The following is a 13,524-nucleotide window of genomic DNA, read 5'->3' as shown; positions in this document are numbered from 1 at the left end:
TTTTCCAAATAAATAGCCTGCCTTAACTTGCAGCACAAGTTAATGTGCATGCGGTAACGCACTGCAAATATGTAAATCTGAATCTTTAAAATGAAATACGTGTGAATTAATTGATTTCAGGACAGAAAAGCCTATGATCAGTTAATACCTGTGCACACACTATGTCTAGACTATAGTTGCTGTCAGGTATCCAAATTCAGCTGCGCTTTAAAAGAAAAAAAATAATCAGAAATAAAATCCTTTTTATATAGATGTCTATAGAACCACTTTATTTTAGACAAGGATGAGTGGTTTACAGGAAAATTGTGGCACATAATGCTATTGCCAGGTAATAAGAAACTTAATTTCATAATCCTGTGCTGTAGACTTATTACAAATCAATTGTCTGAATAAGTGTCTATAAAATGCTAGTCATTTTGGAGACTGCAGTAAATGAACAGGGAAATACAATAAAATATAGAAAACATTATTACTTTTCCAATCAATATTTTATTCATTGCAATGTCAAATTCAAAAGTGTTAAGCTACCGTGACAAAACAAAGTCACTAACAGATTATATTGTATCGCACATAATGGAAATTGAAGACACAAATGATGAAGCTTTGCAATCAAGCATAGTCATTTTGGTTGTTTCATCTGAAGCTTATAACGTTCATGAGAATTATATATGTACACTGTGATTGTTTAGTTCACTACTAGGTCAGGTAAATCACAAGCTTATGTCATGTCATCACAATGTCATGTGTATGGGCACCACCAGACAAACCCAGTTGAAGGACTGAAAATAGAAGGTACTATTGGGAAGGTTACAAACTCTTGTCTAGTTATTGTTGTTTGCCTTGAGATAGGTCAACATCAAAGGATTTGGAGAAAAATAAACTTGTATGCCCAGGTGACCTGATTGTGCTTGTTAAGGAAACAATATGCTAAAATCTGCTAAAAACCCTTTCCTGGCATTTGGATTGCACTTGTACAACCAGCAGTCCTTTGAGGCTTGTGGCCCCCACTAATACAAATTCTTTACCATTTCTGATCAACTTGGTGAATAGGGAACCCACAGCATGCCAGAATAACCCACAGAAATAAAACAACAAGGCTTATTTAATTTTGTGACGCAATCTTGGCCAGATCTCAACTGAAATGAATAACTCTGATCACAAATGCATAAAATACCTTGGCTCATGAAGGGGATATACTTGATATGGCATACGAACTAGATATGGCATACCTACCTTTTTTTTTTTTTTTTTTTTTTTAAAAAGGCTGACTAACTTGTGAGATGTTTAATAAGAAAAAGTGCATGTTTATGGGAGCTGAAAGTAAGTCTCCATGCATCGGTTACTGAAGATAACCTGTGCTCTGCATGCTCCTCAGAAACAACTGAAATTAGGTCATCTATTTCCACAGGCATGTGCAACTCACTGTCACTACTGGAGAAAATGAGAGCCAGTTTGGTTAAATTATTATTGTCTGTAAAGATAATGCATTGGATATCCCTCAAACTGTGGATATTTATTTGGTTAAAAGTTGAAGATAAAGAACACAAGCCTGGAAGCAATGCTTCATCATGTACGAGAGCAACAGATGTGTTTGTAAGGGCTAGCCATGTATAAACACCCTGTGTCTTTCCTGTTTCAACTTTAACGGCTGTGTACATCAACAAGCGCATATCTCCTAATGGTGGCTTTAAACCATTGGTGTTCTCATGAAGGAGATAGACCATATCTGCTAATGTATTTTTGAAGTTACAAGTCAGTTTAAAGCCATTAGAGCAGACAATGTCAGATGCATCGGCATTCCAGTCAGTTGACAGTTCCATCAGATCCATACTCAGCAATGGATGACTGATGAATCTTTCATAGTTCAATTCAGGCATCAGCATTTTTGCTAAGTCTTGACATAGCTGCAGGGTACAGTGATTGTCAAATGTATATACAGCCAGAGGCGAGGACTCAAATGTCCCCAGGAGGCATACACTTTGTCCTCCAAAACAAATGTGAAGTTCTTGCAAAGAAGTCAGAGGTAAAGAACAAAAAAGTTTTGGAGCATAGCCCATAAATAAAATAAAGAAAAGATCTGATGTGAACATAAGTAAACAGGCTGGCTGGGGTTCTTGAAGATTATTGCAGCCCAAAGAATGCCAATATAGACCTTTAAACTGATTCTTGTCAGCATGAAAGCCTGGCAATGTGCCAATGAAGTAATCCAAAAGTTCACCAGAAGAGTAGTCCACCAATTTGAAATACATATTAGGAAACTTCAGGAATGCAAGTGAGACCAGACTGGCACTTTCTCCTGTGGCAGCATAGCGTTTTTGGCCATCAAAATCTTCTGATCCTTTTCTAAGAGACAATTCAAACAGCACCAGCCGTTCAGCATTATTATCCTCTCTATCTGATTGGCCAATGCTGTAAACCTTTATCTTGTTGTCATATGCATCAGACGTAGTGAAACCTTTATTTAGCCTGTTTGACTCTGTGAACGGTAAATACTTTCCAAATGGCAAATCTTTAACAAGCGAAAGACCCCGAATGTTCTGTGCGCTATCAGCTTGTTTGCCATACAATTCTTTAGCTTGCTTAATAACATTTTGAATGGTTGGCAGATTCCTCATTTTAAGAAGATAAGAAAACTTGCTAAAAAGACTTTGCAGGTTGTATTTTTGATGTGTTATATTTTGGCACAAGGAGTTATCCCTGTTAGAATCAGAGTCATGCTGGTAAGCAGGAGACTGCTGGAAGATACCCTGGTGAGTTGGGCAGCAAAGCTTGTTCTCCTTTAACTCATTTTCAGGAAGCATATTGGTCTCAGAGAGATTACAGTGAAATATATCATTGCACTCAGGTTGCTCATTATCAAGCGTCTTCATCTCGGAGGAGGACATCTGCTGGAAGAAAGTGCGGTCAGATTCCATTTGAAAGAAATCGCGGTCACCAGATACACTTTCTAAATGCTTCCCTTTGGTCTTGGCAGGAATTTTCTGAGCAGCAGATGAAATATTTTGATGAGAGCATTTGCTGTTACAGAGCTCTCTACTGAGAAGGTGACTTGGTTCACGTTCTGTGTCAGACAGAAAGTCAAAATATTCACTAATGGATGATCTATTTTTCCCTTTCTCATTCTCTTCTTTCAAATGTTTCTCTTGAGAGTCAGAACATTTTCTTGTGAAGCAAGAATATAAATTAGCAGTCACAGGATTTAGATTTTGCCTTTCAACAACTGCCATCCTGGCTTGTCTCGTAGGCGGCAACGGGATAGATCCAATCTCAAGAAAAGATACCTTTCCAGGGTTTGCCTGAGGTTCTTGTATTTTCTGTTTAAAATGTTAAAGACAGGAAAGAGTCCAATATTTCCTTTTTGCACACACATAATTTTCAAAGAAAAAAATCATGAATTTTGTGATTGGTGCTGATTAGGAAATTAGCCAGATTTCCATCACTTACTTTACAATATTTTACATCATTTAAAGTATTGTTTTGGTAGAGTTTTCCCAAAATGTTATGCTTCAACTCCCATTTCCTTTGAGTTTACATACATATATTTTGCTAATCCTATCATGCAGCTGAAAAAAGATTATAAAAATAAATTTCAATTTTAGTTGCAAATGTGTTGGTGTCATGGACACCAGATACATACAGATTAAACCAACTACTAAGCAAGAGTCCCTGTAATGACACATCAAGACAAATTGTAGATTGTCAATGATAAAACAGGGAAATCTAAGTTGAACATATTGTTTACATTACAGAAGGAAATTAAGTGTGAATATAAAACTCAGAAGTAATTTAAAATAAGCTGACATGACCTAAAAAGTGAAGGTGAAAATACCTCTGGCAGCATGTTTTAATTTTTAGATTTATTACTTTGGAGCTTTTTGATTAGAAGCCATACACAAGGCTTTGATGTCTCCTTCAGTCCAAAAACAAGTATTGCCTCTTTCAAGGCCAAACTATACTCCATCACTGAACTGCTAATGCCAGAGCCTCTATGGTCCCCTGAAGTTTTGACATCTGCTAAAAGGCTGTGGGAGTGGCTAAGTGCTAGGAATGAATGGGTCCCAATCTTGACTTGGAGACAAGTAAAGGTTCCATGTACAACCTAGGACTAGAATCCAAGAGGATGTGCAGGGACGCAGGTCAATTTACATGTATCACTGGGAACTGGCTGAATTTCGGTATGTGTGTACCCCCGTCTGTTCAGCAGAAGCTGACCAGTTTCTGTTGAATAGTCCTACTGGAAAACCAGCACTCTATCACTTGATGTGGAGATGTGTCAGGCTTTTTTCGTTCAACCTGCTGTCAGTGTATACCCTGCTTAACATGTGTATTTGCAGATACCATAAGGTGCCTGCACTTCAGCCCAATTTTTACTTTAGGTGCTTTTGAGGTCAGGTAAGGTTAACTTTATTGGTTACAGCAGTCATACCCTGCAGTTTCGATAGACTAAAATATAATGTACATGACATCATGAACGACTGCAACAGTTCTTTGTTAATTACAGAAGAATGCCATCTGACATATTCAGCCAGATCCCTTTTGTCCTTCGTCGATTCATTGTGTGGATTTAGATTAGTAGTATGACCCAACGTCAAGAACATTCATGTAACATGAGCATGCATGTCTAGGTCACTTAGTAAAAAAAAAAAAAATCTAACACTTCCTGAACATGCTATGTCCTAACCAATTAAACAACACTACAATCTATTCTGTTGCCTACAAAACTAGAATCTTTATTGTAGTTTACAGGATTTCAACCCCAGTAGCGCTGCAGTGCAGCATTTCACATCTGCATCTAGTAAGATAGCTGAAAAAGGCAATAAAAATAGAGCAGTGTCACCTACAAACCAAGGTGCTGACAACACTAAGCCTATGCAATTACACTATGTGATACACATATAACAGCTGCAGCTGCAGTTCTGGTCAGCCTGTGTTTCCCTTACACAGTAATCCCATGCTTCTGTAGGTGGAAAAACTGTAATGATCACATGAAAGAAATGTTTAATATTTAGGGTAAGTCAGAGGGCTTAAAACTGTCCTATCTCCCTTGGGGACTTAGTTTCTTAGAATTTCAGGTCTGCCACCATGCCATGGCTGTCAAGAGGGAGTCTTCCTATGCATGCAGCATCTTATATTAATGCAAAGTGATTATATTAATTTGCTACAAGCAGGAGTTATGAAGGGAAAAGCTCATCATTGCAGTTGTAAGAAGTATACAAAACCAGTGGTCAAACCATAACTAAAATGTAAGTCGAGGGAGGTCTCACCCTCTACTAAACGAAGATCAATATCAATTTGATGTGACTAAAAATATAATAAAATAAACATCATCAATAGATGGTAACTCTTTGTCATAAAGGTGTCACCTATGATGGCTAGACAGAAACATTTCATGATCAGGTATAGAAGCTAATGGGGTAAGTTAACTGAACCAAAGTATTCTGTTGAAAAAAGAATAGCAAAAATTTCCCACCACCTTTAAAATGAGGTTTAAATCAATCTACATAACACTAAATCAAAGTGAATCATTAGTCATGCAAATTAATTTCCATGTCCCAAAAGGCATCGGATACATACCTCATACTTCATTTTTCTCTGAGTAATGCTGTTCAAAAAATTGTCTTTTCCCTGAAAACAACAAGTAACTTGTGAGAAGCATGCTACTAAAATATTCACACAATGATGGTCTTTCCTTATAAACTAAACTTAATCCCAATAACACAGAACAACCTGTCAAATTCCAGGTTTTCTTTTTGCCAACTGTCATTTTTCAGCTTGAGTTTTAAGTAATATTAAAAGTTTTTTTTTTTAAAACCAGTTCAATATTGGGCAATTTCACCCCCTTCCTAACCAGACAGATTTAAAGATTTCAGCGCTGTCACACTTTGAATGACAATTGCGCTGTCATGCAACACTGTACCCATATGAAATTTGTATCTTTTTTTTGAGACAGTGCTTTCTTTTAGTGGTATTTAATCACCACTGGTCTTTTTATTTTTTGCTAAACAAAAAAAAAAAAAAAAGACTCGTTCTGGGAGGACTTCTATAGACCAGAACAAGAGAATCGCACTGTAGCCATCTTTTGGCTATAGTGAAATATTAAGGTGGTTAAATAACAAACATATCATACTTACCTTTTCTGTGCAATGGTTTTGCACAGAGCAGCCTCGATCCTCTTATTCTAGGGTCCCCAGCCAGCGCTCCTGGCTCGTCCCCCTTGACAATCACAGCCAGAGGGCCAATGAGGAAAGGGGGGGTCTATGTGTCTTATGGATGCATAGAGTGGGGCTTAGGAGTGAGCACGCCCCAGTGCCCCCATAGCAAGCGGCTTGCTATTGGGGGCAGTGGTGTTCTCCCTTGTCCCTCCCCTCTCCACCCTCTCCCCATTGACTCACTAATGGTGACAGTGGGAGCCAATGAGGAGAGAGACCCGGTACAGCCAAGGCTTACATGCACTTCGCTGAATCGAGAGGGGGGGAGCAGCACACAGGCTTTTTTTTTTACCTTCATGCAACCACTTTAAAGTGGAACCATGGAATCCTCCCCCAGGTAACATAATATTATTACCTTGCCCCTCCCAGTAGATCACCTCTTGTAAGAGGCCAAACTGTCCACCAGCTAAAGTGGCAGTTACAGTTATGGAAGTCCCTGTCTCAGCTGTTAAATAGGAGCATTTGTCAATCATCCTGCAGGGGCATAGATCACAGCAAACTAGATGACAGCACAGCTGCCTGTAGATCACAAAGAAGGGTGACAAAGCTCCTGCAGCATTGGTAGCTGGTGGTTACCCTACTAAAGAAGGCCTCAGAGAGCACAGACAGTGGCAGGATCAACAGTTTTTTTTAAACATTTACTTATATATAAAACAGATTTACAAGGAAAAAGAGAACTATTTACAGAATTCTAGTATTTGGGTTTACATACACTTTAGGTTTAACTAGTGACATTATGTTGTTCCCTTAGACACTATCACTTGTCCAAATAAAGGTTTTGCAAAGCAGGACACACACACAGAAGCTGAACTGCAGGAATTACACAAAAAATACCATTGTAGTGGGGCTCCCTCGCATGTCAAGGGTTAAATGCTTGTTAAAGTTAGGGGTAAAATAATAAGGTGTAATATTTACGTTCCTCCACCAGGCACCCTTCATCTGTGCAACTGGTCCCCCAAAGCCTCCTTTCTAAGGTGCTTAAGCCAGCAGTCACACACTGACATTATCATATGCAATGCAAGGGCAATAGTTCTGCCTTGTATGTGAGGGCAGAGAGGGATCACCCACAATAATCTGGCGCATTCAACAGAAGAGGTGAGCGCCAAGGCCTACTGAAGCAAGAAATAAGCTAAGTATAAGCTAAGTATAGTAGCTTTTTTTCTACTTCTAGACTTAACTAGCATTTAACCCTCACAGTGTGTGTGTGTGGGGGGGGGGGGGGGGGACTGCAAGGTCAGTTACGCGACAATCACTTAAATTCAAATAAATATGGTTATTCAATCTCCTTTAGATTTATCAACAGCAATCTACTGTGAGGGCTTACCTTGTGGGGTGTAAAACTGAATAGCTCATTTAGATCAGGGATCTCAAAACTTTCCAAATGGGCATTGGTTTTAATGGGAGGAATAGTGACCCACTGTATAAGTGGGAGGAATAGCACCTCATCTTTGGTGTCAGCGGGAGGAAAAATGCTCCATCACTGGTGTCAGTGGATGGAACAGTGACCCATCATAGATGTCAGCGGATGTAATGGTGACCCATTACTGATGTCAGTGAATGGAATGGTGCCCCGTTATTGAAGTCAGCGGATTGACTTGTGTCCCGTCACTGATGTCAGCGGATGGACTGGTGCCCTGTCAGTGGATAGACTGGTGCCCCATCATTGATGTCAGTGGATGGACTGTTGCCCAGCACTGATGTCAGTGGATGGACTAGTACCACATTATTGTTGTCAATGGATGGAATGGTGCCCCAAGGGCCAGATATAGGCAAGCAAAGGGCCACATCGGGCTGTGGGCCGCAGTTTGGAGACCACTGACTTAGATGACCTCACAATGCATAGTTGTTCGTAAATCTAAAGATTATTGTACTTATATTATGCATTGTAATGTTGGAAGCCAGCTATTAGATATATAATGACTCTACACACAGCAGGACAGGTGATGCTAAAGTTCTTTGTAATATTTTAAAGCAGTAGAGGAGTTTAACCCCATGAGGATATCTTAAATGTCAAAGGAACAATGTAATGCACTAATCATAGTGCTTGGTTCACTCAGCCACTGAAGGAAAATTGGTTACACATATATGGAGCACAGATAATAGATCCACAATGTTAATGAGGTACCCCATTTAAATTGATACACTCCAGGAGGAACATGGTAAATATTTGTTGTTAAACAAAATAAAATATAAAAAACTGGGAAACACTGTTCTGGAGCATCCTTTATAAATGACCATTGAGCTTGCAGGAACTGAATATACCCTAGGATTTTTATATAGAAACTTCTGATCTATTGGGAGTTTACACAAACAGTTCACAACTAGGTTTGATTTTCTAAGATTGGTGACTTGGTGCCACTGCTCTGAAAGAAAATTCAAGGTGGTGCCTTGTTTAATTTGCAAATGTGATGGGAGGCCATGTGGGTCACTAAGGAGGCTCAAGAGGCAGAGGGGGAAGAAGACCAACATCAACTTTAACAGCCAAGATACACATATAAAACTTTAGCTGTCATTGTATACTGATCATTCTGACGTAGTATTAGCTATAGCAATCCTTTTATTGATGTGTCTTCAAACTCCAGAACACCACCTAAAGCCTAATTGAAGTCACAGACATATGCAGTCAGATAACTTCTTGTGCTAACAAACTTTTCATATTCTTACCTCTATTTACTTATACTGTAACAGTAGTTTTTCATGATGTCTAAATATGATTGAGTAGATCAATAGGAACATGAAAAGACTTGGAGCTCCAAGTAAGGGATTTGCACTTATGTCAATGTGAAAAATGCAGCTTGCTTCTAGGTGCATTCAACCTGCATTTGAGATTCTTCTTAGATCATTCTGGGTAATGAACAGGTACATTTTTCCTGCAGTCGAACTATTTTTGATCTCCTAAGTTGCATCAACCTGTTTTCACATTAAATTATATGAGGAGAGAAGCAGTTTTGACATGAAGTAGAACAGCCCATCAACACTGGCCTTAATGCACATAGATAGGATGTGACCTGTGTCTTTCTCTGTAATCCTGGTCTGTGGAAACACCCGTTTTGAAGTATGTTGCTGTCACTCAGCTCTCCCAGCACAGAGCACCACAGGCATTCAAACACTGAGGTTCTTTGTTAAAATATGGACAATGCCCCCGGAAAATATTATACATACACTCACTGTCCACTTTATTGGGTATACCTTGCTAGTTCCGGGTTGGACACCTTCAGAACTGCCCTAATTCTTCGTGGCACAGATTCAATAAGGTGTTGGAAACATTCCTCAGAGATTTTTGTCCATATTGACATGATAGCATCACGAAGTTGCTACATATTAGTCGGCAGTACATCGATGATGCGACTCTCCTGTTCTACCACATCCTAAAGGTGCGCTATTGGATTGAGATCTGGAGAAGGCCATTGGAGTACAGTGAATTCATTGTAATGTTAAAAAAACCAGTTTGAGATATTTCAGCTTTGTGACATGGTGCATTATCCTGCTGGAAGTAGCCATCAGAAGATGGGTACACTGTAGTCATAAAGGGATGCACATGGTCAGCAACAATACTCAGGTAGACTGTGGCATTTAAAAGATGCTAAATTGGTACGAAATGTGCCAAGACAATATCCCTCATACCATTACACCACCACAATTAGCATGAGCCGTTGATACAAGGCAGGATGGATCCATGCTTTCATGTTGTTTACGCCAAACTCTGACCCTGCCATCTGAAGGGTGCAACTGAAATCGAGACTCATTAGACCAAGAAACGTTTTTCCAATCTTCTATTGTCTAATTTTAGCATGCCTGTGCTCATGGTAGCCTCCGTTTCCTGCTCTTAGATGACACGAGTAGCACCTGGTGCGGTCTTCTGCTGCTGTAGCCCATCTCCTTCAAGGTTCAACGTGTTGTGCATTCAGAGATGGTATTCTGTATACCTTGGTTGTAACAAGTGGTTATTTGAGCTAATGTTGCCTTTCTATCATCTTGAACTAGTCTGTCCATTCTCCTTTGACCTCTGACATCAATAAGGCATTTTCATCCACACAACTGCCGCTGGCTGGATATTTTTCATTTTCAGACCATTCTCTGTAAACCCTAGAGATGGTTGTGCAAGAGAATCCCAGTAGATCAGCAGTTTTTTAAATACTCAGACCAGACCGACTGGCACCAACATGCCACATTCAAAGGCACTTAAATCCCCTTTCTTCCTCATTCTGATACTAGGTTTGAACTTCAGCAAGTCGTCTTCACCACATCTAGATGCCTAAATGCATTGAGTTGCTGCCATGTGATTGGTTGATTAGCAATTTGTGTTACCAAGTAATTGAACAGGTGTCACTACATAAAGAGGCCAGTGAGTATATGTGTCTGCATGATTCCACTTGTATGAAAAATGTATCCCGCTTAACTATTAGTGCCTTTCCACCCCTCTCCAATGCAATGCATTGTGCAAATGCATGTTCATTTTAAATGGCACCTAGACACACTAAGGCTGGGGGGGGGGGGGTTGTTACATCTAGTTACTAAGGATGACAGCAGTCCTGGAAGAAGCTGGCAAATAACAAAAATATATATATTTTTTATTAAATCATTCTCACTTTTCTGCTGCTCATATTCCACAGTTTGGAACCAATTTCCTTTCATATAATTTACTTGCCAGATTTTTCTAGTGCTGCTGTCAATTTAAAGCAGTTTTAAAGACAATTTGTAAAAAAAAAATAACAAACATGTTAGAGCAGCCCCAAATCTCCTCTTCTGGGGACACCACCGATGATTTTGGCTCATCCTCTTTTGTGTTTACCCCACAGCAAGCGCTTTCTATGACAGTAGACGTGCAAGCTCGATCAAGAGCCGGGTTGTGTGCATCCATTGACACACATAACATGGCTCGGCCCTGCCCCCCACTCTCTACTCACAGGATTGGACTGACAGCAGCAGGAGCAAAGTTTGTGAGAGTAGGGTGACAGGAAAGAAAACCGACAGATGGGCACAGCAATGGATCAATACAGGACTCAGGAAATGCAGGAAATAGATTAAGGCAAAAAAAAGTTTCACCTTTGGAACCAGTTTCAGGGCTAACGAGCAGAACAGCCATCTAGTAATGGGGGTTGCATTCTGTGCCCAGAACGCAGGCTCCAGGTAATGCTGCAAGGTGTAGCTACCATATACAGTAGATATAGGTTTAGTTTGCAATAGATTCGGGTTCTTTTTCTTTGGAATAGAGACGGAACGCAGTCAGCATTTCCCAAAGCATGTACATCATGTTATCACATAATATTTATTATTTAATTGGTTTAAGAACACTTTAATTGTGTACACTCAAATTCCCCTAAGGACACAGACTAAAAATTCAGAAATACGGTGCTCTATTTGATCAAAAACACTACCTTTGAAGAATACAGGAGAACCAATAATGCTTGGATAATCTTAGAACCTGCTACTAAGAGAAATAAGTCTACCCCTACCACACATTCCCTTGCAGCCCACATTTTGCTTTTTCCTTTTCCCCCTCCTTTCATACAAACCCCCCCTTATTTTTTTTTTTGCCTCCCCCCATCCCTGCCCTCTGCATCCCACCTCCTTCAGACCATTCTGGTTTGGTTGCAAACTGCAAGAGTTCCAACTGAACTGCCTGCGTCCTCATCCCATATACACATACGTCTTTATTCCTCAACACTCAACTGCCCTCTTGTTTGGTCCCCTGCCTGCTGGTTACTATCTCCACCACATCTCAGTTTACTCAAGGTGTTCCCATACTGCTCACAAGTTACATACCACCATTATACCTACTACACTCTATTTCCCATACACCTTTTTCCCCCTTTGTTATTCATGGACTAAAATAATTCTTGAGAAGACATCTATGTAAAAATATATTATAAGTGCACATTTAGTCCTGCAACAAAATAAATTAATGGCACGCACAAGGATATTTCAAACTGACTTTATTATGGTAATCTGGAAAGTTCTCATCTTAATGTTTAACTTTGATGTAGCCTCGCAACACTCACAAAATCATACAACCACAGACTATGTGCTTGATACTGGCATTTACTTTATACAGTATCTGTATAAAATAAAGAATATATATATTTTTTTTTTTCCCAAAATATGAAGCGAATACAAGAGTAAATATGTTACCTTTCCAGTTTCAGAAGAATAAGACAGACTCAAGCCGCTGAGGTCTTCAGAAGGCAAATTAATATTTTGCAGCCGTCGCTGTACTTCTTCTTCAATATATGCGTGTATTCTGGAAAAGCATTAATATGTTAAACAGACAGTCTGAAAGTAAATTGCACTTCTCTTGCTATAAGGGCCAAACAGAATTTTGTATACACTTAAGCCCAGCAATTTACACCCTTATATTGCACATAAAAAAGCTAACATAATCAGAAAGGGATATTTGTCAGCAGTATCCACTTACTGCACTATGCACCAGGCAATTTAGGTATAATCACATAAATACGCTAAAAGCAGGGAAAATTACATTTTTTACTACAATAATATTTTATGTGAAGGTACAGGCTGAAATAACAATACGTTTCCCTAAAACGATAAAAGCATTCGACCACAATATGTGGTTATTATAGCAGGGCCCATGTTGTACCATGCTTACTTAGCAGAGGATTTAAATAGGATTATATACCTGTCATCAGTCAACTGAAAGAAATGTGGCTGAGATTTCACCGGGCTTGCCGGAGAGGTGGCATGGGGAGGCTTTTCTTCTTGGGCTCCTGAAAGGTTTTTTGAAAGTGGATCAGCAGTCACATGTATCTTCTGCTTTAGCTGCTGGATTTCATGAGATAACCTGCATGTAATTCACAAGAGGCAACATTAGAATCTGCATAAAAGGGTTAGGTGGGGGCACCAATTTCTAAGACATAGTCAGGTGTATATCAGTACAGAAGTGTACAAAACACAAAAATATCTGTAGTAAGCAGACCGCACTTCAATAAAATCAGATCTCTTTCCCAAGATAATTTCACCCTGCTTGCTAAGGGTTAGGGCAACATGCACTTCCTTTCTGAAGAAACCCAAAATTATAGAAACCTTTTGGAATTAAGTACAAGATGGAATTTTAGTTAAACTACACTGGGTTACAGGATGGGTTCACCTTTAGGAACATGTTACACCCATATTTAGGCACTAATATATCAGCGCTGAAGCTGGACAAACCCTTCATTAGCATTTTCAGAAATTCAGCAATGGTGGCTTACAGATTTCGCACAGCCCAGGGTCCTTTAGAATATGATAGTCCCACTTAAAGGCAAAAACACCCATTCATAGTGAACTGAACAAGCTCTTCTCCCATCTCAAAACATTT

The 13,524-nt window shown here is 39.4% G+C and overlaps 1 protein-coding gene across 2 annotated transcripts in view; it reads right to left on the bottom strand.

Moving 5' to 3' along the window:
• Positions 1-293: 293 nt before the first annotated feature.
• Positions 294-13,524, bottom strand: part of KIF16B (kinesin family member 16B) — a 273,891-nt gene continuing 260,660 nt past the window's right edge. For both annotated transcript variants that reach the window (XM_089691598.1, XM_089692251.1), the window contains 4 exons: positions 12,847-13,008; positions 12,342-12,450; positions 5,575-5,625; positions 294-3,314 (listed from right to left, as the gene is read on the bottom strand). In XM_089691598.1, coding sequence (XP_089547724.1) covers positions 1,269-3,314; positions 5,575-5,625; positions 12,342-12,450; positions 12,847-13,008 — 2,368 coding nt within the window. In that variant the 3' untranslated portion in view covers positions 294-1,268. The remainder of the gene's footprint in view (positions 3,315-5,574; positions 5,626-12,341; positions 12,451-12,846; positions 13,009-13,524) is intronic.

Source organism: Staurois parvus, unplaced genomic scaffold, assembly GCF_062004578.1.
Source record: "Staurois parvus isolate SC_StPar_1 unplaced genomic scaffold, SC_StPar_1.0 ptg000001l, whole genome shotgun sequence".
NCBI lineage: Eukaryota > Metazoa > Chordata > Amphibia > Anura > Ranidae > Staurois > Staurois parvus.
This window is presented reverse-complemented; position numbering and strand designations above follow the sequence as displayed.